We start from the raw sequence: 25130 nt of genomic DNA on the forward strand, positions 1-25130 counted from the left end.
TAGTGTTTTACGAGCCAAGTTATTCCGATAAGGTAGCTGCTCGAAATCCCTCCTCAGTTGCTCCGAATCCGTTGGCCGGGCAAAATGGTTGGAAAATCTCTGCTCCTATTGGCCAGTGTGCTGCTCCTGGCTCTTGGTGGTGATGCCCACCAGGAGCTGGAGAATCTGCTGCTTAAACAGCAGGCGGACTTGCAGTTGTCCATCGATGAGGTGGCGGCCCTGCGTCCGCTCTTTCGGGAGTTCCAGGCCCAGTTCGACTATCTATACAGTGTGAAACTCCAGAGCGGCGATGGAAGTGATAAGAGTTCGGCAGAGGAGCCTCAGCTGGACAGCAACTACCTGCAGGTCTTCGAGGACTTTCGCAGCAGTTTCGCCATTTACCTGGACGAGAAGCCTCGAGTGGTGTACGACACCCAACTGCCCACCGTCGAGGAGATAATGGGGCAGCCCAGTCCCGATTTAAATCCAGATCAGCGGGCGGAGTTCGAGGATCTGAGGGACATAATTCAGGACGTGATTGACGAGGCCCAGCTCGGCATCGATGACCTCGTGGCTCGAGCTGTCCAGCTGGAAACAAATCTTCTAAAGCTCAACAAACCAAAGATCGTGACGGCCGCCATCGTCGGATTGGGATACATGTGGAACTACTGGGGGCGTGGAAGTCAGGCGGCCTACTGCAGCTACTCGCAGGTTCCGGAGTTCCAGATAGCCCTGCAGTCCATCAACGACGGCGTCGATTGCTACTCCCGCACGATGGCCCTGATCCTGCGCATCCAGAACGAAACGGTGGCCGCCGTGAAGGAGATCAAGAGCAATGTCGGCAGCCTGGTGAAGATCTACAAGAAAATCGTTGCCAAGCAGACCACTGTGGGAAAGATCCTCTCAGGCACCATTAATGCTCTCAGTGCAATTCGCCGGGTTCACGACATAATCGCCGTGGGGATCGATGTCTACGGCAAGATCAACAACCAGTTGCCCGGGGAGGCAATCCAGTCCGCGCAGTGCGGTGTGATCTTCGTCAACAGCATACCGCAAATGCTGGAAACGGTACAGAACCTGACCACGTGCATCACCTACGTGAATCCGGAGAAGCCGGACTACGAGTTCACCCACCCGGAGGAGGATCGCTACTGGAACACCGGCGCGGAGCCCCCGGAAATTCCCCACGAGAACGAAGTGGACGAGGATGACGACGACGAGGACTACGCGGAGTTGGACGACTACGAGGATCATAGATAAGCGGGTGGAATTTCCACTGAACGATTAGCGAAGAAATCTTAATAAAAACCATCCAGATAATGCTTTCCTCGGCTACAGTATAATACATCGCTTAAATTAGCAATGATTGTGATTAAAATAAAGTTTTAAACGAAATAAGTGATTAGAAGTTCATACTTGGGTAAAAGTTATACTAGTAAACAACATTTTCCTGAAGAATGTTTAATCAGAGTCATACTTACTACACAATTCCCACAGATTATGCTCCATTTCTCAGGCGTTATAACGAAAGTTCTTATCTCTAAATTGGCAATCGCATAATTTGATTAATTTATTGCACACAAGGAACAGTAGCTCTATATCGGTTTACTGGGTTACTTGAAAAATAGTGGTTAGGTATATTTCAAATGATGTATATTTGTTACGTATTAAAAATTCAGATTAAAGGCAAGCAAAAAAAATGCTTTAGTAACTAGACTTGAAAATCTACTTGGCTTTGGATTTTTCGATTTTTCACAGATCAATCTGTTTCCTGAAGGGCTCCTTTGAGTATCTTTACTTTGGCTGGACACGATTGACATTAATATCGCTCTCAGTGGCAACCGTGGCTATAAAGTTATAAAATGCACTCGTATCTCGCGGACAATGACTTGGCTCCTATGACTAGATTCTGGACTTGGGACTGGGCACTCTGACTAGACGTCGCTCTCCTTCATCTGGCGGACGTACTGCTCGCTCCACGACTTGTTCAGTCCTTCGAGACTGATCGCCGCAGGACCTGCCGCCTGAGGCGTGCTCTGCGACTTTGAAACGTTCCTTCCGGTGGGACTGGGTGGTGGCTTTTCCGAGCCGAAGGCCTGCGGCAAGGCAATGGCATCGGCCATCAGGGTTTGGCGGCACAGGGCGGACAAGGCACTGCCAGGACTTGGCGGTGGGTCCTTGGGCTTCTTGTGGCCCCTGCGCAACTTCGAGGTGAGAGTGGCGAATCCCAGCTTGCTGGAGATCTTGGCACTCCGGCTGACCGCTCGGGGCAAACTGTCGTAGGCACTGGAGTGGCCCACGCTCTCCTGATCCGTGGACACCTCGTGGTAGTGCTGATGCTGCATCGCTGCATCCTGGACAGCGGCTCCTGCTCCGGCTGCTCCTGTTCCCCGCATGCTGCCCGCACTGATGCTCTTCTGCAGCACCACAGTCTCGGTTTTCTTACTCGGCGTTAGGGGTTCCTGGCGGGGAGTGACCGGAGCGCTCTGCAGGAACTGCGCCTTGGCCAACTGGAGGCGAATTGCCCTCTCCGAAAGGGGCGTGGCTGGGCGCTCAGACGTGAGAACCTGCGGAGGCGGGAACTCAAACTGCTTGGCCTTCGTGGGCGTATTGGGATGCTTTCGCTGGATTCGCGGCAAAGTGTTGTCCTGTTTGTTGGGCAGGACCAGGGGAACTGGCGCCGGTGGAGGAGGATGCACCCGGGAGAAGCTGGGACCTGAGCTGGTTTTCGCTATCTTGTGCTCGATTTTGTTGCTGGCATTCGCACTGTGGGACTTGTGCAGTGAGTTTTTCTTGTAGAGATGCGCCTTTCGGGGAGGAACTGGTGGGTTACTTAGCTCGTGGGTTTTCCTGGACTCCGCCAGTCTCTCCATGCTGTCGCTGGCCAGGGGAGGACGCACGAAGAGGGTTCCCCGGCGGAAGCTCTCGCTGCTCTGGCACTTGCGCAGGTCCTCTTTGTTGGGCGGTTGGTTTAGGCGCTCCAAGCTGATGGACTTGTACAGGTTGAGGGGCTTGATGGGGCACTTGGGCCTCTCCGGCTTCTCCTCCGTGGGACTGTCCAGCTCCTTCTCGATCACAGCTATGCCTTCCGCGGCTCTCGGTTCCGGGACGGTGGTGAAGATCTTGCGCTTGGTCTTCACGAAGACATTCGCGTTGGTGTTGTACGCTCGATTGTGCTCCGGCAAAGGAGGCGGAATAAAGGCGCCCAGCTTTGTGGGCGGAGTAGCAACAGCCGGAGGCGGGGATGAAGTCGTGGGCGTGATGGATGCAGTGGAAGATGGAGCAAGGTCGGGAATCACTGGAAGCGGTGCGGGTGCCACACTCTGACTCTGCTCGATGAGTTCCCCCGGCTTGACTTTCAGCGAACCGTAGACGATTTCTTCCCTGACTGGAGGCACCTCAGCGTCCAGCCGGAAGTCGTCGTCCAGGGAGCGCTGCTTCAGGCGGAAGTTCTTCCGCCGCAGTCGACGGGGTGTCTCCAGCACCGAGTGGGTGTCCGCGTCACTGCTGTCGCTCTCCGTCTTGCTGTTCTGCCGGGAACCCATCTTGCGCAGGCGCAGCAGCTTCTTCTTGGCGCAGGAATTGGCATTCGAATTCGCGTTGGCATTCGCATTCACATTGACGGCCGGCAAGCTGGAGCGGCAGAGGGTGCCAGTGGTGGTGCTGGTCTCTGTTTCGTGCTCCATCGGCGAGGCTGCACTGGCACTGGCACTTTCGTCCTGGGCCAAGCGGTCCCGGCTGGAATTGTCGCAGGTGGCATACGCGGAACTCGAGTCCAGCTGCTGCCCATCCTCGCTGGTGATGTTGATGTCGGGCACTATGTCCCGGGGATAGCGATTCGTACCGCCCTCTGAATGGTAGGTGAAATCAGTTTTGAGCGATTGGTTAGGCAAAGGAAATCCTTACGTATGCTCAGCTTAAGACACTGCAGACATTCCTGCAGTCCCTGCAGCTCCTCCAGGTACTCCAAAGTGCGCTCCTGCATGGTCTCCTGGCAGCAGGCCTCGTCCAGTGGCGACTTTAGGCTCTGCCGTGTGGTATTTAACATTAATTCATTTTAAATAAATATTTCTAATCACATTACCAGCTCTGTGAGGCGTCCCAGTTCGCTCTGGACATCGGATATGGCGTTGAGCACGCCCGGCTTCATCAGGTTGTTCGAGTAGTACGGATAAATGCTGCGAATGCTCAGCAATGCGGCCTGGCACTCCCGCATGGACGGGTGCTCCACCAGGTCGGGCGAGGCATTCCTCAGCTGGCCGAACAGCTCATCGGCACGTTTCAGTGCGCCCAGCAAGGGGGCCAGATTCGTGTGCGACTCGAAGCTCTGGACGCGACGCGAGTTGCTGGAGGGGATGGGAAGCTATTAATACAATATCCGGGAGATCGGGTTCGCCTTGGAGCTCTTACACGTAGTCGTTGCACTGCACCTCCTCGTACTTGTAGATGGGCGTCTGCTGCTCCACCAGGGTGTGCGCGGTGACCAGTGGCGAGGCGGTGTCGTGGATGTGCTCCTCCACCTCGACCATCACCGCCTCTGGCTCGTCGTACTTCTTGAACTCGTGGTCGGTGAGGGCGTCGGTGCTGTCCTCGATCTCCTTCAGGTCGTTGACGTCGTTCAGGGACAAGGAGGAGGCCTGCTGGGAGATGGCCTGCATTGGATTGCAGTTCGGCGACACGCTGTCCAGCGAAAGCGAGCGACTCAAAGTGGGCGAGTGATCCGCAGTCACTAAGAGGAGATTGGGATTAACTCTTGTTGTCTGTGACTTCCGATACTCACCCTTATTGCAGTCCTTGTTGATCCTTCGCACATCGATGGGACAGTAGCCCGGATGCAGCAGGGCAAAGGTGGAGGCCTCCGGTCCGATGCCCCTGGCCTTCTCCCACTCGTACAGCTTCCTGGTGAACTTCCGCGAGATGCCCTCGAACTTCATCACCTCGCCGTCCGAGGTCTTCACCTCGATGTTTTTGGTGTGATCTGGTACTACAATGGCCTTCAGCAGGGACAATCTAAAGGGGTTTTTAAGGGATTAGTGTAGAAGCTTCATGAGTTTATGGCTCTCAACTTACTTCTCTTTGTCGTGCGGCTTGTGCTTGTACCATCGATCGTCGTCGGATCCCCTTCTCGTGGACTGACTGTGCTTGGAGCCCCGCTTCAAGGAGTCGGTATCGGAAGTGGTGCCGCCACCAGGAGCGCACTTCAGCCTGTTCCATTGTTCTATGGAAAGTCATATTATACCATTAATATATATACTAGTATACCAAAGTGTTTGGTTACCTACCCAACTTCTTCTGGAACTTCTCGGGCAGATCCTTTTGGTCGGGCAGGGCACACAGACCCTGGCCCTCCAGCTTCATCTGGCCCGTGCTCCACAGGTTCCAGTCGATCTTGGGCTTCACCTCGCCACTCTGGCTCTTGGCCGTGGGACTGGCAGCAGGTTCGTATGATCCTCCCGAGCAGTTCTGCTGCTTGGCCCGCCACTTGTGCAGCTTCTTCTTGAACTGCGGCGTGAGATTCTGCTCCAGTTGGGCGGTGGACATGAGCTCGTTGTGAAGCAGTTGCGTCGGTGAGTGCTCCTCGCTGCTGCGCTTTCCACTGCCAGCTGCTCCTCCTGCTGCTCCACTGCCCAGCTTGATACCTGAAATAATTAAAGTTTTTTTAATAAGAGTTTTACAGTATCGATCTTTAAGGTTGTCAAGGGAGATCCCTACTGCGGTTGCTGGCGCTGGATCGCTCCATTTCGCGCTGCTTGTCCTTAAACTCCGAATCTAGTTTGAGTACGAGAAGTTGATAATGTTGAAAAACCTCCTCATCTTCGGTTTGTGGGAAATTCTTACAGTTTGGCGTAGTGGGCTCCGAGAAATCGCCACTGGAGAGATCCTCGCTCTCTGAAAGAGGTTTCGGAATTAAAAAATGGCTCTTGCACAGAAAAGAATTCGGGAGTATCGCAATGATCTACTCTTGAATCCTTCGTACTGCTCACCCACCGAATTCACCGAAGAAATCCGACTGCCTGGAGGGACTGCTGGGCACGGATGAGGTTCCTGGCGAGTGGACGCGACGCGACTTGGGACTCTTCAGAGGCAAGTGCAGTTGCGGCAGATCGCTGTACATCTGGTTCACCTGGTTGAGATTCAGCGGACTCGGCGGCAGCTTTTGCCTTCGGCTGCTGGTGGCCTTTATCTCTGCTACATGATCCTCGGGCAGGACCTCGAAGTCGGAGAAGGCCTTCGATCTTCGCAGCGACTTGCTGGACGAGGACTTGGCTGGCAACGGCGGAACGGAGGCTTTGATGTTGTCCAGTCGTTCGTCTGTGGCGGATTTACGCAGCTCCACCTCAAAGTTGGAGGAGCGGGAATCGCAGCGCGTATCACTCTTGGAGGAATCGCGACCTGGAAAGGATTTAGGTAACATCTAAAGTTCTTCAGGGAAATATTTTAAATGAATTTACGATAGTTCGGACGGCTTGCCGCCTCTAAGTCATCCATGGAGCTGGCCGAGCTGATGGTCCCAGGTGTGCCGCCCGTATCACTCATGAAATGACCGGAGGATGAACTAACAATGCTGTCCGCAGAACTGCTTCCTGCTGCCACACTGATGGGCACCTTTAGGTATCTAATAAACAAATAAATGTTATAAAGTTTACAGGATATTGAATGCTGATGCAAACCTTTCCACCTCGTGGTTGAGTGGCATCAGGACGTGCGTTTCCGGAGCACCTGGTCCCGATGGCGGCACATTGGCCCGCTCCCACTTGAAGGCGGCCTTGACCTTGGTCCACTTGGACACCTTCGCCTTGTTGTCGCTGTAGGTGCTCTGGCGCCTCAGGAGATAAGGACGCGAGGAGCTTAGCTTAATGCTAGGACGATCGCCCTTCATGAAAATGTTGAGGTCCTCGTCCATCATAGACTTGCTGCGCTCCCGAATGCTATTAAAATAAAGGTTTTAAATATTTAATAGTACAGATATATGGGAGACCCTTACCGCTTGAACTTGCCCTGTTTGAAGGGCGGAACCACCTCGGTGCCCATAAGGGATTCCAGCCAGGTGAGCGAGTGCTCGAGGTCGAACTGGTGGTCGTTCGTGTTGGATCGAGGTGGCTTCGCGGGAGGAAGCTGCTGCCTGGCGGCTTGACTAGTGGAAGGAACATCGTCGTCCAGGGCGGACAGTTCCGCCTCCCTCTCGCCCGCCTCGTTGTCGGCGATGGTGGACAGACGGTGCTCCAGGAAGCCCTCCAGCAGGGCATACGTCCGGGTTAGTTCGTCCATCGCTTCGATGGCGGAATTCAGACGAGTTTTCAGCGGTTCGATGGTGCCCCGATCCGCCCGGTAGGGCTGGCACTTGGAGCAGGAGTGCTTGCCCAGCTCGCAGACGGGCAGATCCTTGGGTTCCCGTCTCTCGAACTTCGGGGAGGCGGAGAGGTTGCGAGCCCGGGAGGCCACGGCCGGGAACTGGAAGATGTTCTCCTCCGCGCGACCACACATCGCCGGCGGAGCCGTGGGCAAGGACTCGTAGTGCAGGACATTGTGGCGACCGGAACGGGTTCGTCGCGGTTTCGGAGGTGGCTGCGGCGGCGGCGGTGGCTTGTCCCAGTCCATCTCGATATCGCTCAATCGGTCTCTGTTTGTTTACTCTGCCCGATACGCCACTAAAAACGCACACAAGACGAGAAAATCCGAGAATTATCAAAATCCGGAGGTTGTTTATAGAAGAGGAAGACCGATGTGGAACGTCCGCCGCCAAACGCACACATAAACGAGCCTTAAAGTGTAACGATTAAATCCACGAAATGTAAACAATAATTTCGAAAATCCCATTTCAGCACGTTTCCCCACATGTGCGAAAGTTTTGAATATTTTCCAAAAATATGCACGCGTGTGGTCACTTAACCGAAACGGAGAACCGATCCGGAATGCACTGGGCCGTCGTGTTTTGGGTCTTGGTTACGGTTTTGGCCCGTAAGTTGGAAGCCAGAACTCGGAACTCAGAACTGGATGCCATCGATCGTCGGGCGGCCCGCAGAAGAACAAATAAAATCACGCCGCAAACCAAACCGAACTATTTTTAAAACGCTGACACTCTTTTGTTTGCCTCCCCATGGCGATCGCGCCGCGGCACACACCCAGTGCTCCTCCCATGGCCCCCGTTTACGATTCCTCCGCGCAAAGTGCGCACACTTCCTTTATTCCACTTTTAGGTTACACGCAATTAATATTTCCAATTTATGCGAAAGTGCACGCACTAGCGGGGGAAATGGACTGACTGACTGGATGGATGGATGGGTGGACGTGGACCAGTGGGTGGATGGGTGAATGGGTGAATGCGTGGATGGGTGGTGCTGCGAGCAGATCATGTGTATCTCAAGTCGGCGGCCCCCATTACTTTCGCCACTTTCCGAACGTTATATCGAAACTGTTGCCACACATTGAATACACACATTTTTCTTTTCTCCACTCGACTTTTCTTCCTGGCTGCGCTTCTTTTGCTTTATGGGTTTATGCGCAAGGTTGTCGGGCTATTTTCGGTTGTTCGCCAGTGTTTTGTTGAAAGGAAAAACAATAACAAATTATTACTTGCACTTTTCCCATGCACACTCGGTCGTCCGCCTCGCCGCGGAATTTTCTTCGGTTACTCTCTCACTGATTCTCGCGATTTTCCGCGACTCGAAATTCCGTATACGTCCGTTCCGCTCGTCGGTCGAAGCTATTCTGAGCGGCACGGCGCTTTTGAACGCTTCGAAAAAGTCGGAAAATGTGAGATTTATTTTTAGAGAGGATCTGGCTGCCGGATCTCTTTGTTGATTTCAGATTTCTCTTAAAATCTTATCTATCAGTGGCATTTTGAGTCTAATCTGGAGGATGATAAATCTAACGGGCTTTAAGCAGGGTCATAATTACAGTTATCCAGTATAAAAAGTTTTAAAAACTCGATCAGCATACGGACATCGTAATGAAATTAAACTGTTTTAAAGCGTTGTATCTTAAAAAGGGAAAATAATTATTGTTTTTATGTTTTTATTTCAGTTATCAAATAAGTCCTTTGAAGAACTCTTTTGAAATTTGAATAACTTAGTTTAACGGTACATAGCCTTACCGGTCTTAGCAAAGTTTTACACCGTTGTTCTGGAACAAGACCACCTGAACGCCGGCAACAGTGTTGAAAATCACCTTTTTTTAAGCAGCCCTGGCGGCGAGGTTATGCAAAGAGGTTTACAGTTGGAGTCCGGTAAATAAGCTAATCTTTGAAAGAAATGCAGTCCATCGTAAGCTCCATGAGGGCTCTGGCACTGCGCCAAACCTCGGTGGAGCCACTCCGCTTGCTGCATCTATCCGCCGTTAGCGAGGCGGCCCGAAAGGGAACCCGAGAGAAGGCCCGCAAGAAAAAAGTCAAGGTGGAAGTAAAGAAGGTGGGATTCATCCCACACAACCAGCGCAATAAGAAGTAGGTAATTAAATGGCTCCAAAATCCAGGACTAACATCCTCCCCTCTTCTAGAATCAATGTGAAACGGGCGGACAAACATGTGGACGACTCCTGGAAGCAGGTGCCCAAAGACGATTGCTATGTTGGTCGCTACTATCGCTGGCCAGTGTACTCCGTCCAGGAGGCCATCCAGTGTCACCGCGAAACACACCATCCCAGCATGTACAATGTGCCCAATGCTCCCCTGAATGTAAACATCGAACTGAACATGCAGGCAGAGAAGATCACCCGCTTTGTAGACAATTTCCAGCGCATGGCCATGATTCCGCATAAGTTTGAGCACGGCGAGGAGCGCAAGATCATAGTGTTTACTAAGGGAAATGTGAGTAAAGCTTTGTGTATTTATGATCCCTTATTACCTCCATTTCTATCCTTTACAGATCGAAGTTCTCGAGGCTAGGGAAGCTGGCGCCTCGCTTGTCGGCGGCGTGGAGCTCATCAAGGACATAACTAACGGGGAGCTGCTGCTCTCCGACTACCAGTACATAATCGCCCATCCGAACATCCTGGCCGAACTGGTGGCTCTGCGTGGCCTGATGAAGCGCAAGTTTCCCAACCCCAAGAGTGAGACGCTGGGCACAAACCTTGCAGAGATGATTGTCAAGTTCTCCAGCGGCATCAGCTACAGTGCTGCCAAGGATGAAAACCAGCAGAACTTTGGACTGATCACCGCCAGTGTGGGAACCCTGGACATGGATGCGCAGAAGCTGGAGGATAACCTAAAGTTTCTGCTGCAGGATGTCAACTCTATGAGACCGAAGCGCGAGGGTCGATTTATCACCCGTGTTCTGCTGAAGAGCCCGCCCAGCAGTGAGCAGCTTAAAATCGATCCCTTTGTCTACGTTCCCGAAATGTGGGAAAAGAGTACAGCGAAGGTAAAGAGGGAGGAAACCAAGAAGCAAGAGGAACCGGAGGAAAGTCAGGAAGCCGTGGCCTCCAATTAGTTAATACAAATGCCTATGTATTTTTGTTGATGGATCGTTTGTGCATACTTTAAACTTACATCTCCTAGAGTTCTAAACAGTCTACGTTACTTTGGCGGCATTATGTTGCTCCTAAGCTTTCTGGGCGGGCGTGCTGCGCTGCTGGTGCTGGCGCTGCATCTCCAACTGCTTCACCCTTGTGTATGCGGCACTGGCCAGAAGCACCACCACATTGGAGGTCCACCAGAGCGCCGATCGAACGTCGTTGTAATACTGGGTGGCAATCACCGTTTGTGCGCAAGCCTTGGCGGTTCCCGAGATATTGTGCGTCAGAGCGGAAGTGACCTGGAAAATCGATCGGGTAAGATAAGCGGTAAACACGTGGATTTGCTGTTGATTACCTTGATTTCCAGCGCTGTGACAAACCCGATGGCGAAGCCACAAATGCCACTTAGGGTCATAGCGGCCCAGAACCAAGAGGCCCACAGATATGGGTACGTGATAATAGTCTCCAGTTCGCCGTTGATGATGATCAGGGGCAGAAAGAGCAGGGTGGAGTACAGGTTGTTGTAGTAGCTCAGCAGCCACACCTCTTGGTTGACATAGCCCAGAGACTTCTTAGTCTGAATGGAGAACATGGCCAGGGCCAGCGAGCTTAGAACGCCGAAGATGGTGCCCCGCCAGGAGAATACCTCCGTGAGACTCTCCTGATCCACTCCCAGCCAGAATCCAATGACAATGGCGGCGCAGCACAGCAGGCACTTGAAGCTCGTTCGCTGGCGGAGGATCACGTAGGTGAGGACCACACTAAACACGGTGGTCAGGGAGCGGCCTATGTAGTAGAAGGCCACCGTGACGTAGGATAGCGACAGATTGTTAGCCCCGATCATCAGGGTGTAGAGCACGGATAGAGGTAGAATCTTGCGGAAAGTGTCGATGTCTAATGGATTCCCCTCGGGAAATGTAAAGACCGAGGGGTACTTTCTGCTCAGACGACTTCCCACGAAGCAGATCACGGTAGAGACCACGCATTGAAACCAGGACATGAAGAGCGGAGCCCCCAGGTTAACAGTGTCGCTGCTCAGCAGGTGTTTGTTCACGAATACCGTCAGTATCGAAGTGCACCTGTGGAGGGCAAGGAACTGCATATGTCCCGCAAAATGGAGGTACTCTACTACTGCTCACCAGTAAAGTGCCACGACGAAGAATATTTTTAGGTATTTGTTTACCAGCCGGTTGTGCTCCTCCAGATTCTTGTACATGTTGGAGTTTCGGGATTGTAGTCCAATTTGTGCGAGGGAAAGCAATGGTGCGTTTATTCTGATACGTATCTGCAACCCGGTCTGCCCATCAGCTGTTTTCAAAGAGAACCTTTTAGCTGTAAGCGGGGGTGGTTCGAGAAGTTTTTGTACTACAAAAGAACTTATATATGTAATAAAATAATTATAAAATAATAACCAAAATCGACATGGGTGATCACATATGTTTTTCCTACACGTTAAACAATTTTTAAGAAAAAATAAACAAGTTATAAGAATATAATCCTCCACGGGCTTTAACAATAGTGTTACCATGGCAAATTTTGGTGTAGCAGCCAATGCCCCAAAAAATGGCACCCACATATGCAATGCTTAAATCAAATTTATTCAACAAAATTCTTGTTAGTTTCTGTTCATAACATCTTCTCTCGCTAGTCAACCATCCGTAGATAAAAATATATATATTATAGTGCTTCTCTCTTAATCTCTCTCGGACTTTAAAAATACAGGGGGGGTTCCATCCTATTTCTCCCACTCGCGGAACTCGGTTCCATCGGGCGGCTTCACGGTGACCTTCTCCTTGCCCACCTCGCTCCAGTTGGTGCTGAGCACGGTGCCGCCTGACTCCGAGAAGGACTTGTTCATGGCCTTTTGGACCTCCGGGGAGGATGTGCTGTAGATTTTCTTGAAAAGGTTATTGAGGGCCGTCTCGCCCTTGGCCTCCTTCTCGTCAATCTTCTCCTCCTCGCTGACCAGTTGGTCCCAGTTGGTTTTGCTCTGGGGCTTGGGAGCCGCAGCCACTACGGCCTTCTCTTCTAGGTTCTCCCAGCGGATACCCGTCTCCTTGGCCAGAGTGATCTCCACCTTGGAGGGGAAGGCCTTGTGCGAGGACCTCTCCACGACAACGGGGTGTAGCAGTTTCAGATCCAGCTCATAACCATCAGCCGTCATGTGGACCCGGTTTTCGGAAATCTCCACCGAGTAGTTTTTGTCGGCGGCGTTCTTCAGGAGCACGGTGATGACCACTTTGGTCTCCGACTGGTACCAGTCGTGGCGCACGGACATCTCGCTGGCGTTCCGGTTTTAGCAAATTTTACTTTACTTTTAACGCCTTTTGAAAATATTATATTTTAACTTTGTTTCGAATTATCCAGAAAATCAGCCTGTTAACTTCAAGCAGTGATGCTAATTAAGCTTATTTAAAGCTAGATCTAGCAGCTCCTAAACGCTCCAAGACTAGTGCTGCAAAATTAATACAGAAAACGTCTGCATAGGGAGCCCTGTACTGATTTGACTGGTATGTGACAAGGATTACAAGGTTGTTAACCCGGCTAAAATGGGAAGATGTACTTGCTATGTGATGTACTTTCCAACACTGCAAAAATTAAAAAAAAGGCGCGCGTTTTAAAATTAATAGTTGTTTTTCCCTTGTCAACTAATACCATTATTCTTAATTTTTTAAATAAATGAGAAGCTATCTGACTGAAAAATATATTTCTAGTAATCCTCGCAAAAACTTTAAGCTGTGTGTTTGCCGACAAAAATAGAACAACTATTTGCAAGAAACGTATAATATACAAGAACTAAATGGTGCACACACAAACCGCAGGCAACTGAAAACAAAGTTTTGGCCAATTTACGTGCACTTGAAGTTTGGCAATCAATACGTTGGTTGGGGGAAAACAGCAGTCGAAAGCGCATAAGTCCCGACGACAGCCGACATAAATTCCGGAGCCCCTGCTCCTCCCACTCCTCCAATGGAATCCGCATCCTATATCGTTGCGTTGTCGAAGTTTGTTCAAAGTGACAGCAGAAATGAAAAGTCGAAGAGCTGAGGGCAGAGCAAGAACAAGTTGGCCAGAAAGTATTCTCTCCTTTTAAATTTTATGACTCGAGCTCGAAATTTTTTCATGTTTGCGTTTCCCATCAATTGACTATTATCTTTTCAGGATTGAATAACAATTGTGACTTCTTTACAAATCCCGAGAACAATGAGAGCGAGATGATGCATTTTGGGGAGAAAATCAAGGAGGATGCGAAACGCAAGTGGACAATGTTGGCTTAAGGCTATCAAAATCTGACAATTGCAAGAACTGTAGGCTTAAAATTAACTTCTTTTTAACATTTTAGTAGTGGCAGTTTTTCCTTTACAATAAAAGAATTTTTTTTAATTTTCATATTTATTTAATGAATTTTTAAGATATTTTTAAATTTTATTTGCGATATAATGGCCATTTTACAAAATTTCCAGAAATCTCGGTGAATACAATCGTATTAACATTCAACTAACATTTTTTCAAGGAGGAGAAAAAGTAACAGCAGTGTTCCGATTCCTTGCCTTAGGAACGCATGGATTATCGCATGCGAGAAGTGAATATCTGTTACCTAACAGGAGTGGGCGGGGAACCTTTGCAGCCAAGCTGCAGTTAACAGCTTGCTGAATGAGCGAGAGAGAATGCAAGGTATCTGTTAAGTTCAGCCTTACATGTAGAGTTTGTGTAGAATGAAAAATCTTATCATTTTGATTATTTATTTTCTTTACTTTAGGAAATATTAGTAAATATTCGATTTATGATTTCAAAAATATTTTTCTTTAATTAAATAAATATTGTTTCCATGGAAAAGTCACTTCAACATTTAAAACCTAATAATAATTATATTCTTATTTGGGCAATAACATAGTAGTTAAGCATGTGTGAATAATAAATATACAGCTCAATAAAGTCAGTTGATATTATAATTGGTAGTTGTTTCCGCACCTCGCCAACATTGCACTATGTGGCCATTAATAACAATTAACTGTGATTCATTATTGAAAGGCAGTATCCTATTTTCGCCAGCTCCCCTCTTCCCCTTCCCCTTACCCTTTCCCCATCCATATCCACATCCACCAGCCAATCGAGCGGAACTGGCAGTTCAAAACCGAAATTTATCGAAAACTTTTAGTAAAGCAAATATTGATGTTCCTCCAAGTAGGGGAGTGGGCGGTGGGTAGTGGGTGGATGGCAAGTGCAATGTGCACTAGTGCGGTTGGCATACAAATAGCTCCTGCCGCTGCACTCGGCACGCGGATGGGATATATGAGTAGGAGGACATGGGGGGAGGGTAAGAAACAAGATAACCCCGTCTTGGTGGCCCTGTTTGTTTGTCACTTGTGCCTCTTGCAGATAGTTCAAGGGTGAAAAATAAAACAGACACAGCAGACCAACAATTGACACCGCCCACGCGCCCCAAAACTTTCGCTCTCTCCTCTTAAGTTTTGCTGGCTAATGGAGGCCATTTTACACACCAGCTTGGGCAAACAGCCGTTTGACACACCAACACGCCACTCACAGGCAATCCTTTCCCGGACTAAGCCCGCTCCGAAGTGCGACCACTGATTAATGGCTTAAAATGTAGGAAGCCATAACCGTAAACCTATATTAGGTCAGCATCCGCAGTGTCGTTATTTGCATGATAAAAGTGAAGTGGTTGCCACAGCAAAGGTGGCCCTTCGCCTGCCGATTGATGCAGTATTAAGCAGCAGACGGGAGGTTATGGCCCACAGGTCCTGCGGTGCCATAAAAGCGGGCAGAAGAAGATAAAACTCAAATTGCAGCAACGAACACGTCCGGCAACGAAGCCCTGCAATTGATAATCCAGTTGCTTGGCTAGCGACGTGACTTGGTCAACTTTAAAGCCGACCATTTGGACGGCACTTCATCGTTAAAGTTGCACTGCAACAGAATGGGAAGGTAAACAAGGTTTTACTCTAAGTTTTAGTTTATTCCGAAAAGCCGTATATCTTGACATTGCCAGCGTCCCTTCGCCTGTCGCTGTCCTTCTCGTCGCAGGCGTAGGCCAGCAGGTATTGCTTCGGGTGCCAGGCCACCGTGAAGGTGGAGGCATCCACGTGGATGTCGGTCACTCGTTCTCCCGTCTCCGTGAAGGCGATGTCTATGATGAGATCCTCGCTGGCCGAGGCAATCAGTCGTTCGTCGTGGCTGAAGGATATGGTGCGGACGGGCCACTCCAGGCGGCTGATCATGCGCAGGCAGGCCAGCTCGTTGGCATCCCATAGGGAGACTTGGGCATCCGCCGAGCCAGTGGCAAAGTATTTTCCTGGTAAAAGAATAAAACGTTTAATCTTAAAAAAAAGATTTCGCAGCCAAGAGAATAACTTTCATACCCGTCGGTCCGAACTCAATGCAAATGCAGTTGGCGGGATGGGCCTTCAGCGTCATCTGGTGCTCCAAACTGGGATAGTTGAGCACATGCATGCACCCGAGTCCGTTGGTCAGGAAGAACAGATCGTTGGTGTTGTTCCACGAGATCTCATTGACCTCAAAGCTGAAGGGCTCCTCTACGCGAATCTTGTTCGTGCGCGTGTCGATGAAGGTGATTAAGTCCTCCTTGTTGCCCACGGCTATCGTCTTCCCGTCCGGTGACCAGGCTATGTTTATGTTCTCTCCCTTCGTGTTGGTCACCGAGACGCACTTCCCGGCCCGTATGTCCCAGATTCTCACGGTCTTGTCCCCGCTGGCGGTCGCAAACTGGTCGGGATTTGTGCGGTGCCAGCAGAGCTGATCCACGGAGGCAGTGTGTCCCCGGTAGATGCTGCCCTTCAGAAACCGATCCCGCTCCAAGGAGTAGACCGCCACCGTCTTGTCAAAGGATCCGGAGGCCAAGTGGCGACCATCGGCGTTCCAGCAGACAGAGTGAACCTATAAAAGGGAGGTTTACAGATCGGCACCAAAGGATTGCAGGGAAGCCAAGCTCACCTTGGACATGTGCGCCCGCTGCTCGCGAATCTTGCTGTGGCCTCGAAAGTACGACTTCAGATCGTCGAAAATCTGTTCTGTGCGACTCATAATTCTTGATTATATTAAACTACAGGTAAATTAAAGTCAAATGTAATATTTTTGCCGGCTTCCCAAATCTAAACAAAGGTGTGACCGCAGTTTACTTAAAAAAATACTCTTTTAAAAAATACCGAACATATTACAGATAGCTATGATGCAAACCTACGTAATGGTGACTTTAAGAAGAATGGCGGTTGATTCAAATTCCTTTCTATGGATGCAAAGGCAAAACATAAAAAAAGTTTCTAAAAACCACCTCCTTCAATTGGTTTGATCATTTATGTTCGTTAATTGCTTCATTGTTTGGAATATCAACATTGATTTTCGAAGAGAGAGAGTTTAATATCAACAAAACTTTATTGAATCTCTGCAACAACGTAACCATTAAATAAGGAAAACAAATAAATAAGGATTAAAAGCTTGGAGTGGAGGCAGTGCCTCATGGATGTCGGTGGTTCCGCGGTGGTTCCCTCACATTCCGGTCGCTCTTCTCGTGGATGTGAACCGAATCGGCGAGCTCTACGTTGGCATGCAGAGCTGCATCGTTCGCATTCAGATGGGCCTCCTGGGCCGACAAAGTGGCCTTCTCCGCCGCATCCCGCGTCTCCTCGTAGTCCAAGCGAGCCGCATAGGCTTGCGATTCGGCGTGCTCCAGCTTGGTCTTGGCCTGGGCCACCATATCTATCTGGGAGGCCAGTTCGGCAGCCGCCTCGGAGGCCGCCTTCTGTGCCAATTCAGAGGCGGATTGGGCGTTGTTGAGAGCAGCGGTCAGGACGCTGACGTGGTTGATGGCCTGCTGGGCGGCGTACTGGGCCGCCTTCGCCGACCTCTTGGCCTGCTGCAACTGGGTCAGCTCGTTCTCCATCGCCTTGTGGGCCTCCACACTCTGATCCTCGAGGCGGTGGAGCAGCACCTCCTTGCCCTTCAGCACGGCCACTGCTGTGCCCGCTGCCTGAGCAGCCGCCTGGGCCAAGGTGCTCTTGGCCACATAGGAGGCCTGCTTCCCCGCCGCATTTTGGCTGGCCACCGCGGACAGGGCCTGGTCCGCCGATCCCTTGGCAATGCTGCGCAGTCCGTTGTCGGCCAAGTAGCCTCCTGATCCGCCTCCGCCGTGCACGGTGTGCACCACGTAGTCGGCGTGCGATAGCTTCACCTTGGCGGGCTCGAACTCGTCGTGGTTGATGGCCTCGTAGGTGTAGGGCGGCACCTCGTGCTCGACCACCGCCGTTTGCTGGGACACCGGACCCTGTCCCTTCGGCGCCGGCGGGGGAGGCGGCGGTGGCGGCACGTTGACAAGGTGGTGGTAGTGCGCCTCCTTCCGCTTCACCTTGCGACCCAGAGCTGGCATGGCCGCTAAATCACAGAAGGAAACCTGCAGGTTCAGCCAGATTTGCATGAGGAAGTGGTGTGTGCGACTCACCCAAAAACAGCGACAGGAGCAGCAGGTGGACCAGCGACGGCATCTCTGGCGATTATGCAACCAAGCAGCTGGCGAAAGGAAGCCTCCGAAACCGGAAGACTCGTGACGACCTTAGGCGTAAGACTTGTGTTCCTGTGTCGCAGAAAGCGATTTGATGCCTCCGGTCGATAAATTCGGCAAGAAAATGTAGTTAACTGGAAGTGATTAAGTGGTTTGCAGATTAAAATCTCTTTCAAAGGATTTATTTATACCCGAATTGTATATGGAAGTAACAGGTTTGATGATTTAATCACTTTAACTAATTTTGATGTAAGATATTTCCTTTCAGTTTTTATACTCCTTATTGTTAGTGATGTCGCAGTCACTCAATAAACACACATTTTTTTCTCTGTGCATATTAATCCCAACCGGTTGCGTATCTGCCTTGTCTATTAGCTAATACACAGCAGTGCACTTTCTTCGCTCTAGGATGACCGGCAAGTCGTTAGTGTGTCACGGACTGATATGTTCCACAGGAGAACCAGTTTGGCTTGAAGGCCAGCCAAACTGGACAGCTCACAAATCACTCGGTTATCACTCAGGCTGACGGAATGGAGGACACCAACGCACCTCTCGAGATTAGGTTCACCGCCGACACGAACGTCCTGTGCGGAGTGGAGTCGAAGCGCTTCTGATGACAGTGGAGGATCGAGCGCCGAACGGAGCCAGCTGCGATGGACTGGTTCGGTGGAAAACGCTTTTACTTTCGCACTCGGAAAAGCTGGGAGCGGCAGTGGGCCTAGTAAATCCGGTGGAGACTCGGCGACGATTGAGAGTTGGCCACCGGAGGCGCCATGTATTTATAAACGAGCTGGTCGGGTCGCCGAAGAAAGTGCAAACCCGTTGGCTCATGGTTTTCGTTGCACATGCACAAACAATAATGGTGCTGGGTCAATGCTACCAGGCTGCTCGATTGGATAATTTGTAGCCGCAATTATGGAAGAGCCTCTAATTGCCATGAGACGCTTTAAACGCCTGCTCCGGGTGGGATTGAATATGACGAAAGACCGTGTCCGATGATTGTTGGCTTCCTCGCGGATCCGCGTGTGAACACGGAGGCGTTAGTAGGAAGTTTGCTCGAAGTGTATTAAGTATACGCCCCGCGGTCTCTAAATTATGAATGATGACTTATTTAAATAATAATTTTATGGGTTTTGAATTACATATTCAGATCTGGTTTTCAGCTATACAAGTATACAAAATATAATTACAACAAACACTGAATAATACCTTAGTTAGTTAACGACTCTTTCTCCCCAAAAGAAGTATATGGTAGAGTAATCTTAGTGGGTACGTCCCCTCTTCAGACGTAGCAAGTGCCTCAGTTCCGCCCTCCTTCGCTCCCGAGTGGCCCTCTGCCTGGCTTCCTGGGCGGCGCAGGTTGCCTTTTCGGCGGCGTTCTTGGTTGTCTTGTAATCCGCCCGAGCCACTTCCAACTGACGGAGCAGCAGCTCCACCCGCTTCTTGGCCGCATCCACAAGCTGCTGCTTCTCTGCCAGCTCCTGCTGGGCTCCGTTGGCAACGAGCTCCGAGTTAACCACGTTTTCCTGGGCGTTCTTCACCGCCTGCGTAATGGTTTTCAGCTGATCCGCCGCCTGCTTGGCGGCCAGACCAGCGGAAGCGCTGGTGGCCTGGGTTGTCTGCAGCAGGGTGGTCTCCTCCTGAACCACCAGCTCTCCCTCCCGCACCTCGGCCTCCAGCTGCTCCACAATTTGCTGTTTGCCCGCCAGCGCCGCTTCTGCCGCCTTGGCAGCCGCCTGCGCCTTGTCGGCCAGCTGCTGCTTCACCTGGCGGGCTGCCGCCTCGCCGGCCTCCATCTGGGCATCGGAGGCATCCTTTGCCTCCTTGGCCGCCTTCTGGGCAATGCTGAAGGCCTTTACCTTGCCCTTCCCGTCCATCTTGAGAGGGTTTTTCTTTGGAGCATCGGATGAGTGTTTCGACTGGGAGTCATTCTCATCGCACTGGTCAGGCGTCAGGGCAGCCAATTCATTGGAGGACTGCTATTTATACGGATATATTTTTAATTGTAGGAATTTCTGCCAGCATTGTGACTTACCTGTGCCAACTTGTAGCCCTCAGCGAATCCAGTGAACAGGAGCCAAAGTAGGAAGACAATCGGTTTCATATTGATGCTTTGAGAAATTAAAAAACTTATAAATGTAGTACGACAGATATTGACACGACGTACGGCGTAGTCTGTTTTCCTCATTCCAAATGAGCCTTGAGATTCATGTAAGATGCGAGATTCCAGATGCTTTGCAAGTTCCTGCTTACGATGTTGCTGCTGGTAAACATCCTGCTGAGCACGGCGCACTCCGTTCAGAGGATCGATCCCCGTCACAAGCCAAAGCGAGTCTTCTGCAATGTGAACGTGAAGGCCAGCCAGATGGCCTCCAAGGCGGCCAAGGAGGCGAAGGACGCCAAGGACGCACTGCCGAAGGCCGCTTCGGCGGCGGGTCAGAGGGCCAAGGTCATTTTGGCCGATCGGGCTATGCAGGCTTCCAAGTCTGCGGAGGTGGTTCTCAGCGGAAAGAGGCAGGTGCTGGCTGAGTTAACCAAGAGTCTGAGCGAGACGAGGCGGGTCATCGAGGAGATCAAACGGGCCATTGCCTCCAGCACCTGCTCCATGAAGCAGGCCCAGCGAATACAGGCCCACGTCCAACGAACCGTGGCCAACATGCAGTGCCTTTTTAAGGAAATGACGGCAGCACTGGGGAACTTCCAAAGGGTGGCCCAGGGCGCCCAGAGGGAGGCCTTAGAGAAGCGCAGCCTTCTCGAGGCGGCCAAAAGACGACTGGACGAGCTCCACGAGTGCATGGAGCGGGCTCAGAAGGATCTGAATCGGAACCGGGAGAACGCCAAGAAGGCCAACGCCGCCGCCTGTGAGGCGAAGCAGAGGGTAAACACGTTACGCAAGCTGGTCTCCAAGATTAGGAGCCTGAAGCGAAAAGATATCCACAGGTTGCAGCGATTGCTGCGAAGGTAAATAAGGAAAAGAAGCAAATATCACTTAGTTGAATCATGTGTTTATTGGTCGAAAACATGTTTATATTTTGTTACAGAACACACTAAATGTCAAATTAAAAAATTATTTTACAAATTTCATATTTTCAAAATGAAAAAAACAAACAACATAGTTATTTGAACAGGACGGCTACTTCGCGAGGGATGGCAATTCTGGTTTCCGAGATTCAAACCAATGGGCAGTGATGCCAATAGGGGTATTTTTAGTACAAATCGTGGTTGGTCGACATCAAGAAGCCATTTTGCCATCTGGCAACACCGAACCGCATCGTGAGAAAGTTGGAAGAAAAAACGCCGCCTCCGCCGAAAAGTTAGTAAATATTTATAAAATACAGCCCAATCGCACAGAACTGAGCAGTGAAAATGGCGCGCAAGAATGCCCAGGCCGAGGACCTGTCGAACGTGGAGTTCGAGACTAGCGAGGACGTGGAGGTGATTCCCACCTTCAACGCCATGAATCTGAAGGAGGAGCTGCTACGCGGCATCTACGCGTACGGTAAGTGGTGTGTATACCTCCATGCTGTTCTCAGACTAACATAGACCTCTTGGTTCCTTAGGCTTCGAGAAACCCTCGGCCATCCAGCAGAGAAGCATTAAACCCATCGTCAAGGGACGCGATGTGATTGCCCAGGCGCAGTCGGGCACGGGCAAGACTGCCACCTTCTCCATCTCCATCCTGCAGAGCCTGGACACAACACTTCGGGAAACCCAGGTGCTCTGCCTCTCGCCCACACGCGAGTTAGCAGTACAGATCCAGAAAGTTATCCTGGCCCTTGGCGACATGATGAACGTGCAGTGCCATGTGTGCATCGGCGGCACAAATCTGGGCGAGGACATCCGCAAACTGGACTACGGTCAGCACATTGTCAGCGGTACCCCAGGAAGAGTATTTGACATGATCAAGCGACGCGTGCTCCGAACAAGGTGGGTTATACAACCGCAGTTTCGAGAAATATTCTAACTGGGCGTAATCTTATAGGGCTATCAAGATGCTGGTGCTGGATGAAGCCGATGAGATGCTCAACAAAGGTTTTAAGGAACAAATTTACGATGTATATCGTTATTTGCCACCTGCCACTCAGGTGGTGCTCATCTCGGCCACCTTGCCCCACGAGATTCTCGAAATGACCTCGAAATTTATGACAGATCCCATTCGCATCTTGGTCAAGCGGTAAGCTGGTTGTCTAATGATTCCATAATCCCAAGTATTAAAAAAACTTAAACCTTACAGCGATGAGTTGACGCTGGAGGGAATCAAACAGTTCTTCGTGGCCGTCGAGCGAGAAGAGTGGAAATTCGACACTCTGTGCGATCTGTACGATACTCTAACAATCACCCAGGCAGTCATCTTCTGCAACACGAAACGCAAGGTCGATTGGCTGACGGAGAAGATGCGGGAGGCCAACTTCACAGTGAGCTCTATGCACGGCGACATGCCGCAGAAAGAGCGTGACGAGATCATGAAGGAGTTCCGTGCAGGCCAGTCGCGCGTTCTCATCACCACCGATGTGTGGGCCCGTGGCATTGATGTGCAGCAGGTCTCGCTAGTAATCAACTACGATTTGCCCAACAACCGTGAGCTGTACATCCACCGCATCGGTCGATCGGGTCGTTTTGGACGCAAGGGTGTTGCCATCAACTTTGTCAAGTCCGATGATATCCGCATCCTGCGTGATATTGAACAGTACTACTCCACACAAATCGACGAAATGCCAATGAACGTGGCCGACTTGATCTAAACTACAATTCTATCTTTACTTTTATGTAACGCACCTTTTCCTAGCAGTAAAAACCAACAAATGAAGTAAATACAATTGAAGAGTATTTGGCTTTCAATAGACAACCAAAATCTGTATAATAATAAATAACACATAAGAATTTAATACAGAAACCAGTTTGTTTTAGAAATGGGAAAGGGGGTTTGAGGGGATGGGTGATTTACGTAAGTTCTTACGTCAAGGGGGCACTTACAATTAAAAGTTAATTAATGTTAAAGTGAGCTGCGCACTTAGCAATCTTTTTGACTTAAAATATTGCTAATAAACTAAAAATTGTCATAACCCTATTTACACGGTTTTACCTAATCAGATACCTAAAGACTTTGGTTTTGGCGAACGAAAAGCGCGCGATAAACGATAATTAGCACAGAACTCCGACCGGCTTGGAATATCTCAGCTTATAACCTCTGGCTTTTGGGGTAACGTGGGGACATAGGAGCTGGCCGTCGCAGTTGTCAGTGTGGCTTGGCGCTTTTTCTTTGTTTCATCTGATTTCAGGAGAGTGCCCAGCACAATGCCGAGGAACAGAATGAGGCCCACTTGGTGATTCGAGAAGAACTTCTTGGCACAGTCGCTGGGGTTGTCAATGTTGAGGGAGTAGATCTGGATGGAGAGGTAATTTAATATGTTTCTCATGGAATTACATTATAAATCGTTCACCTGCTGCACAAGGTGAGCACCCACTATTCCAACTGACGCGTAGTAAGGCAATGTTTGATCGCAAGCCCAGCCCGCTGCGGACAAACCCGTCAGCATGGCTGCCGTGAAGCCGGACAGCCAAACCTTGGTGTTCTCACCGAATCTCAGAGCCGTTGACTTGACGCCTATCTGCAGGTCATCCAACTTGTCCTGGTGGGCGTATATCGTATCGTACACAATGGTCCAGCAAACGCCAGAGAGGTAGAGCGGCAGACAGGCGGCCAGGTTCACACTGCCCTGGGTGGCGCACCAGCCGAGCAGGGCGCCCCAGTTGAAGGCCATGCCAAGGACCAGCTGGGGCCAGTAGGTGACCCGTTTCATCAGCGGATAGGTGATTACCAGCCCCAGCGAACTGGCTCCCAGCAATATAGACTGCCAGTTGAGCTGGACCAGCACGAGAAGACCCAGACTGAGCTGCGCCGAGAGAAAGACTATGGCATCAAACTGACTAATCTGTCCGGAGGCCAATGGTCGCATTTTGGTTCGCTCCACCTTGGCGTCGATGTCCTTGTCCCAGAGATCATTGATGGTGCAGCCCGCTCCGCGCATTATTAGTGCCCCAGTGCCAAACAATCCCAGCATGGTGAGATCGGGCCAGCATCCTGCATCCGCACTGAGGGCTATGCTCCAGGCGCAGGGCCAGAAAAGGAGGTAGGTTCCAATAGGCCGGTCTATTCGCATTAGTTGGGCATATGGCTTGGTGGCCGCCAGGAGTTCCTCCATCGGCGTAGAGGGCTTAACGGGGTCAATGGAGCTACTAGAGCTTCTGGAACTGATGTCCTGCATCTGCGGTTTGTCCCAGCGGCTCAAATCTCCAATCAGAACACGCGCTGGCAGCCGGAGCCGCATGTGTTTTGTTGTTGCCGTCGCTGCATAAGAGCTGCGGAAGTGTCTCGCACTCTGGAGGCGCAGCTGTCGTAGCGCAAACATGGCAATTTACCTTGCAGGAACACTTTGAATGGTTACAGCATTAAGTCACACGATTTGCGACGGAGTTTTTGTTAAACTCACGAAAAAAAATGGCAAGATTTTGGTGGAGCTTTGGTTGGGGTTGTCACAGGGCTGCCACCCGGGCGAAAGGTGAGCATAACGCCACCAGATTGCTGGAAAGTATTTGCCTCTCATAGTGCTGCCAGACAAAGGCGCCAAAAATTAAAATTTTTAAAAATTCATTAAAAGATTGATAAGTTTTCGGGACATTCTGTCAAGGTTTATGTTAAGTTAAAGCTAGTTAATAAATTATTTAATATTGTTTTAAACTTAATTAAATCTGAATTGGACTATGCTTGGAGTTTTTGGCAATGAAAAATTAGTAAACGAAACGGGTCCTGTATTTTCTCCTCAAATGGGTGTTACGGAAAGCTTTCGAAATCAACTAGTAAACCAACCAATTACCCCTCTGCAATATCGTTAGGATTTGCACCCGGCACAAACTTTTCAAAATTGGCACACGGCGGAGAAATGTCCGTAGGTTTTTGCACACGGCCGTAGAAGATTTGCGCACGGTCATCAATTTCAGCGACATTCGGGCCCAGTTAGAAATAGAACAGTTGGAACTAACACTCTAGGAAAGCCAAGTGGCCTAAGGCAGACCTCCGGCAAACGTCCGTCCGACGGTTGCTATCGCTCCGGCGGTTAAACCACCTATGTATGAACGTATACGGCCAGTACCATAAAACCGTACT

General features: G+C 50.4%; 11 protein-coding genes across 17 annotated transcripts; 4 read left to right on the forward strand and 7 right to left on the reverse strand.

Moving 5' to 3' along the window:
• Positions 1-81: 81 nt before the first annotated feature.
• LOC108097705 lies at positions 82-1374 on the forward strand. Its single transcript, XM_017200192.1, has one exon. The coding sequence runs from the start codon at positions 85-87 to the stop codon at positions 1237-1239; it is 1155 nt and encodes a 384-aa protein (XP_017055681.1). The 5' UTR covers positions 82-84; the 3' UTR covers positions 1240-1374.
• A 170-nt stretch (positions 1375-1544) lies between these two features.
• On the reverse strand, positions 1545-8674 carry LOC108097704. Of its 3 annotated transcripts, none has more exons than XM_017200190.1 (13): positions 8554-8674; positions 6965-7628; positions 6651-6908; positions 6432-6595; positions 5968-6372; positions 5692-5868; positions 5262-5618; positions 5050-5197; positions 4760-4989; positions 4390-4708; positions 4064-4325; positions 3886-4006; positions 1545-3829 (listed from the first exon to the last, which is right to left on the reverse strand). In XM_017200190.1, the coding sequence occupies exons 2-13, from the start codon at positions 7576-7578 to the stop codon at positions 1914-1916; spliced, it is 4971 nt and encodes a 1656-aa protein (XP_017055679.1). In that variant the 5' UTR covers positions 7579-7628; positions 8554-8674; the 3' UTR covers positions 1545-1913. The 3 variants fall into 3 exon arrangements, with proteins under 3 accessions (XP_017055679.1, XP_017055678.1, XP_017055680.1); XM_017200189.1 differs by lacking the exon at positions 8554-8674 and adding an exon at positions 8418-8530; XM_017200191.2 differs by lacking the exon at positions 8554-8674 and having other exon boundaries at positions 5692-5748; positions 5818-5868; positions 6965-8516.
• A 495-nt stretch (positions 8675-9169) lies between these two features.
• LOC108097729 (50S ribosomal protein L1) lies at positions 9170-10475 on the forward strand. The gene is made up of 3 exons (XM_017200230.2): positions 9170-9421; positions 9475-9784; positions 9843-10475. The coding sequence occupies exons 1-3, from the start codon at positions 9231-9233 to the stop codon at positions 10404-10406; spliced, it is 1065 nt and encodes a 354-aa protein (XP_017055719.1). The 5' UTR covers positions 9170-9230; the 3' UTR covers positions 10407-10475.
• On the reverse strand, positions 10403-11739 carry LOC108097730 (GDP-fucose transporter 1). Its single transcript, XM_017200231.1, has 3 exons — positions 11571-11739; positions 10787-11510; positions 10403-10730 (listed from the first exon to the last, which is right to left on the reverse strand). The coding sequence occupies exons 1-3, from the start codon at positions 11645-11647 to the stop codon at positions 10518-10520; spliced, it is 1014 nt and encodes a 337-aa protein (XP_017055720.1). The 5' UTR covers positions 11648-11739; the 3' UTR covers positions 10403-10517.
• Positions 11740-12008: 269 nt separating this feature from the next.
• On the reverse strand, positions 12009-12841 carry LOC108097731 (protein SGT1 homolog). Its single transcript, XM_017200232.2, has one exon. The coding sequence runs from the start codon at positions 12707-12709 to the stop codon at positions 12167-12169; it is 543 nt and encodes a 180-aa protein (XP_017055721.1). The 5' UTR covers positions 12710-12841; the 3' UTR covers positions 12009-12166.
• Positions 12842-15388: 2547 nt separating this feature from the next.
• On the reverse strand, positions 15389-16571 carry LOC108097424 (THO complex subunit 3). The gene is made up of 3 exons (XM_017199691.1): positions 16405-16571; positions 15813-16347; positions 15389-15745 (listed from the first exon to the last, which is right to left on the reverse strand). Exons 1-3 carry the CDS (start codon positions 16492-16494, stop codon positions 15408-15410), a joined length of 963 nt encoding a protein of 320 aa, XP_017055180.1. The 5' UTR covers positions 16495-16571; the 3' UTR covers positions 15389-15407.
• A 348-nt stretch (positions 16572-16919) lies between these two features.
• On the reverse strand, positions 16920-19211 carry LOC108097690. Of its 2 annotated transcripts, none has more exons than XM_017200159.1 (3): positions 19175-19211; positions 17906-18099; positions 16920-17838 (listed from the first exon to the last, which is right to left on the reverse strand). In XM_017200159.1, exons 2-3 carry the CDS (start codon positions 17946-17948, stop codon positions 16925-16927), a joined length of 957 nt encoding a protein of 318 aa, XP_017055648.1. In that variant the 5' UTR covers positions 17949-18099; positions 19175-19211; the 3' UTR covers positions 16920-16924. The 2 variants fall into 2 exon arrangements, with proteins under 2 accessions (XP_017055648.1, XP_017055647.1); XM_017200158.1 differs by lacking the exon at positions 19175-19211 and adding an exon at positions 18157-18219.
• On the reverse strand, positions 18673-20248 carry LOC108097691. Of its 4 annotated transcripts, none has more exons than XR_001771803.2 (3): positions 20001-20185; positions 19175-19944; positions 18673-19053 (listed from the first exon to the last, which is right to left on the reverse strand). XR_001771803.2 is itself a non-coding variant. In XM_017200162.1 (3 exons), the coding sequence occupies exons 2-3, from the start codon at positions 20067-20069 to the stop codon at positions 19228-19230; spliced, it is 786 nt and encodes a 261-aa protein (XP_017055651.1). In that variant the 5' UTR covers positions 20070-20076; positions 20133-20248; the 3' UTR covers positions 19073-19227. The 4 variants fall into 4 exon arrangements, 3 of the variants coding, with proteins under 3 accessions (XP_017055651.1, XP_017055650.1, XP_017055649.1); XM_017200162.1 differs by lacking the exon at positions 18673-19053 and having other exon boundaries at positions 19073-19944; positions 20001-20076; positions 20133-20248; XM_017200161.2 differs by lacking the exon at positions 18673-19053 and having other exon boundaries at positions 19073-19941.
• LOC108097692 lies at positions 20175-20930 on the forward strand. Its single transcript, XM_017200163.2, is given in 1 exon segment — positions 20175-20930. A coding segment is annotated over 1 exon segment (756 nt).
• A 289-nt stretch (positions 20931-21219) lies between these two features.
• LOC108097688 (eukaryotic initiation factor 4A-III) lies at positions 21220-22859 on the forward strand. The gene is made up of 4 exons (XM_017200156.2): positions 21220-21464; positions 21526-21892; positions 21948-22139; positions 22200-22859. The coding sequence occupies exons 1-4, from the start codon at positions 21332-21334 to the stop codon at positions 22705-22707; spliced, it is 1200 nt and encodes a 399-aa protein (XP_017055645.1). The 5' UTR covers positions 21220-21331; the 3' UTR covers positions 22708-22859.
• Positions 22778-24661, reverse strand: LOC108097689 (4-hydroxybenzoate polyprenyltransferase, mitochondrial). The gene is made up of 3 exons (XM_017200157.2): positions 24457-24661; positions 23407-24397; positions 22778-23349 (listed from the first exon to the last, which is right to left on the reverse strand). The coding sequence occupies exons 2-3, from the start codon at positions 24373-24375 to the stop codon at positions 23140-23142; spliced, it is 1179 nt and encodes a 392-aa protein (XP_017055646.1). The 5' UTR covers positions 24376-24397; positions 24457-24661; the 3' UTR covers positions 22778-23139.
• Between the last annotated feature and the right edge of the window lie 469 nt (positions 24662-25130).

This window comes from Drosophila ficusphila, unplaced genomic scaffold (assembly GCF_018152265.1).
Source record: "Drosophila ficusphila isolate 14025-0441.05 unplaced genomic scaffold, ASM1815226v1 contig_791, whole genome shotgun sequence".
Classification (NCBI taxonomy): Eukaryota; Metazoa; Arthropoda; class Insecta; order Diptera; family Drosophilidae; genus Drosophila; species Drosophila ficusphila.

Coding starts and splice junctions, on each gene's coding strand:
- LOC108097705 (XM_017200192.1), top strand. CDS start 85: ATGGTTGGAAAATCTCTGCTCCTATTGGCCAGTGTGCTGCTCCTGGCT.
- LOC108097730 (XM_017200231.1), bottom strand. CDS start 11,647: ATGTACAAGAATCTGGAGGAGCACAACCGGCTGGTAAACAAATACCTA. Junction 11,511..11,570: donor TTCGTCGTGGCACTTTACTG/GTGAGCAGTAGT, acceptor TGCCCTCCACAG/GTGCACTTCGATACTGACGG. Junction 10,731..10,786: donor TCACAGCGCTGGAAATCAAG/GTAATCAACAGC, acceptor TCGATTTTCCAG/GTCACTTCCGCTCTGACGCA.
- LOC108097689 (XM_017200157.2), bottom strand. CDS start 24,375: ATGTTTGCGCTACGACAGCTGCGCCTCCAGAGTGCGAGACACTTCCGC. Junction 23,350..23,406: donor GTGCTCACCTTGTGCAGCAG/GTGAACGATTTA, acceptor CTCTCCATCCAG/ATCTACTCCCTCAACATTGA.
- LOC108097690 (XM_017200159.1), bottom strand. CDS start 17,948: ATGCCGTCGCTGGTCCACCTGCTGCTCCTGTCGCTGTTTTTGG. Junction 17,839..17,905: donor GCTCCTGTCGCTGTTTTTGG/GTGAGTCGCACA, acceptor TCTGTGATTTAG/CGGCCATGCCAGCTCTGGGT.
- LOC108097731 (XM_017200232.2), bottom strand. CDS start 12,709: ATGTCCGTGCGCCACGACTGGTACCAGTCGGAGACCAAAGTGGTCATC.
- LOC108097691 (XM_017200160.2), bottom strand. CDS start 20,153: ATGAGGAAAACAGACTACGCCGTACGTCGTGTCAATATCTGTCGTACT. Junction 19,945..20,000: donor AGGGCTACAAGTTGGCACAG/GTAAGTCACAAT, acceptor CCGTATAAATAG/CAGTCCTCCAATGAATTGGC.
- LOC108097704 (XM_017200190.1), bottom strand. CDS start 7,578: ATGGACTGGGACAAGCCACCGCCGCCGCCGCAGCCACCTCCGAAACCG. Junction 6,596..6,650: donor CTCAACCACGAGGTGGAAAG/GTTTGCATCAGC, acceptor TTTGTTTATTAG/ATACCTAAAGGTGCCCATCA. Junction 3,830..3,885: donor GTGTCTTAAGCTGAGCATAC/GTAAGGATTTCC, acceptor CCTACCATTCAG/AGGGCGGTACGAATCGCTAT.
- LOC108097729 (XM_017200230.2), top strand. CDS start 9,231: ATGCAGTCCATCGTAAGCTCCATGAGGGCTCTGGCACTGCGCCAAACC. Junction 9,422..9,474: donor CACAACCAGCGCAATAAGAA/GTAGGTAATTAA, acceptor CCCCTCTTCTAG/AATCAATGTGAAACGGGCGG. Junction 9,785..9,842: donor TAGTGTTTACTAAGGGAAAT/GTGAGTAAAGCT, acceptor TATCCTTTACAG/ATCGAAGTTCTCGAGGCTAG.
- LOC108097688 (XM_017200156.2), top strand. CDS start 21,332: ATGGCGCGCAAGAATGCCCAGGCCGAGGACCTGTCGAACGTGGAGTTC. Junction 21,893..21,947: donor CGACGCGTGCTCCGAACAAG/GTGGGTTATACA, acceptor GTAATCTTATAG/GGCTATCAAGATGCTGGTGC. Junction 22,140..22,199: donor ATTCGCATCTTGGTCAAGCG/GTAAGCTGGTTG, acceptor TAAACCTTACAG/CGATGAGTTGACGCTGGAGG.
- LOC108097424 (XM_017199691.1), bottom strand. CDS start 16,494: ATGAGTCGCACAGAACAGATTTTCGACGATCTGAAGTCGTACTTTCGA. Junction 16,348..16,404: donor AGCGGGCGCACATGTCCAAG/GTGAGCTTGGCT, acceptor TCCCTTTTATAG/GTTCACTCTGTCTGCTGGAA. Junction 15,746..15,812: donor CATTGAGTTCGGACCGACGG/GTATGAAAGTTA, acceptor TTCTTTTACCAG/GAAAATACTTTGCCACTGGC.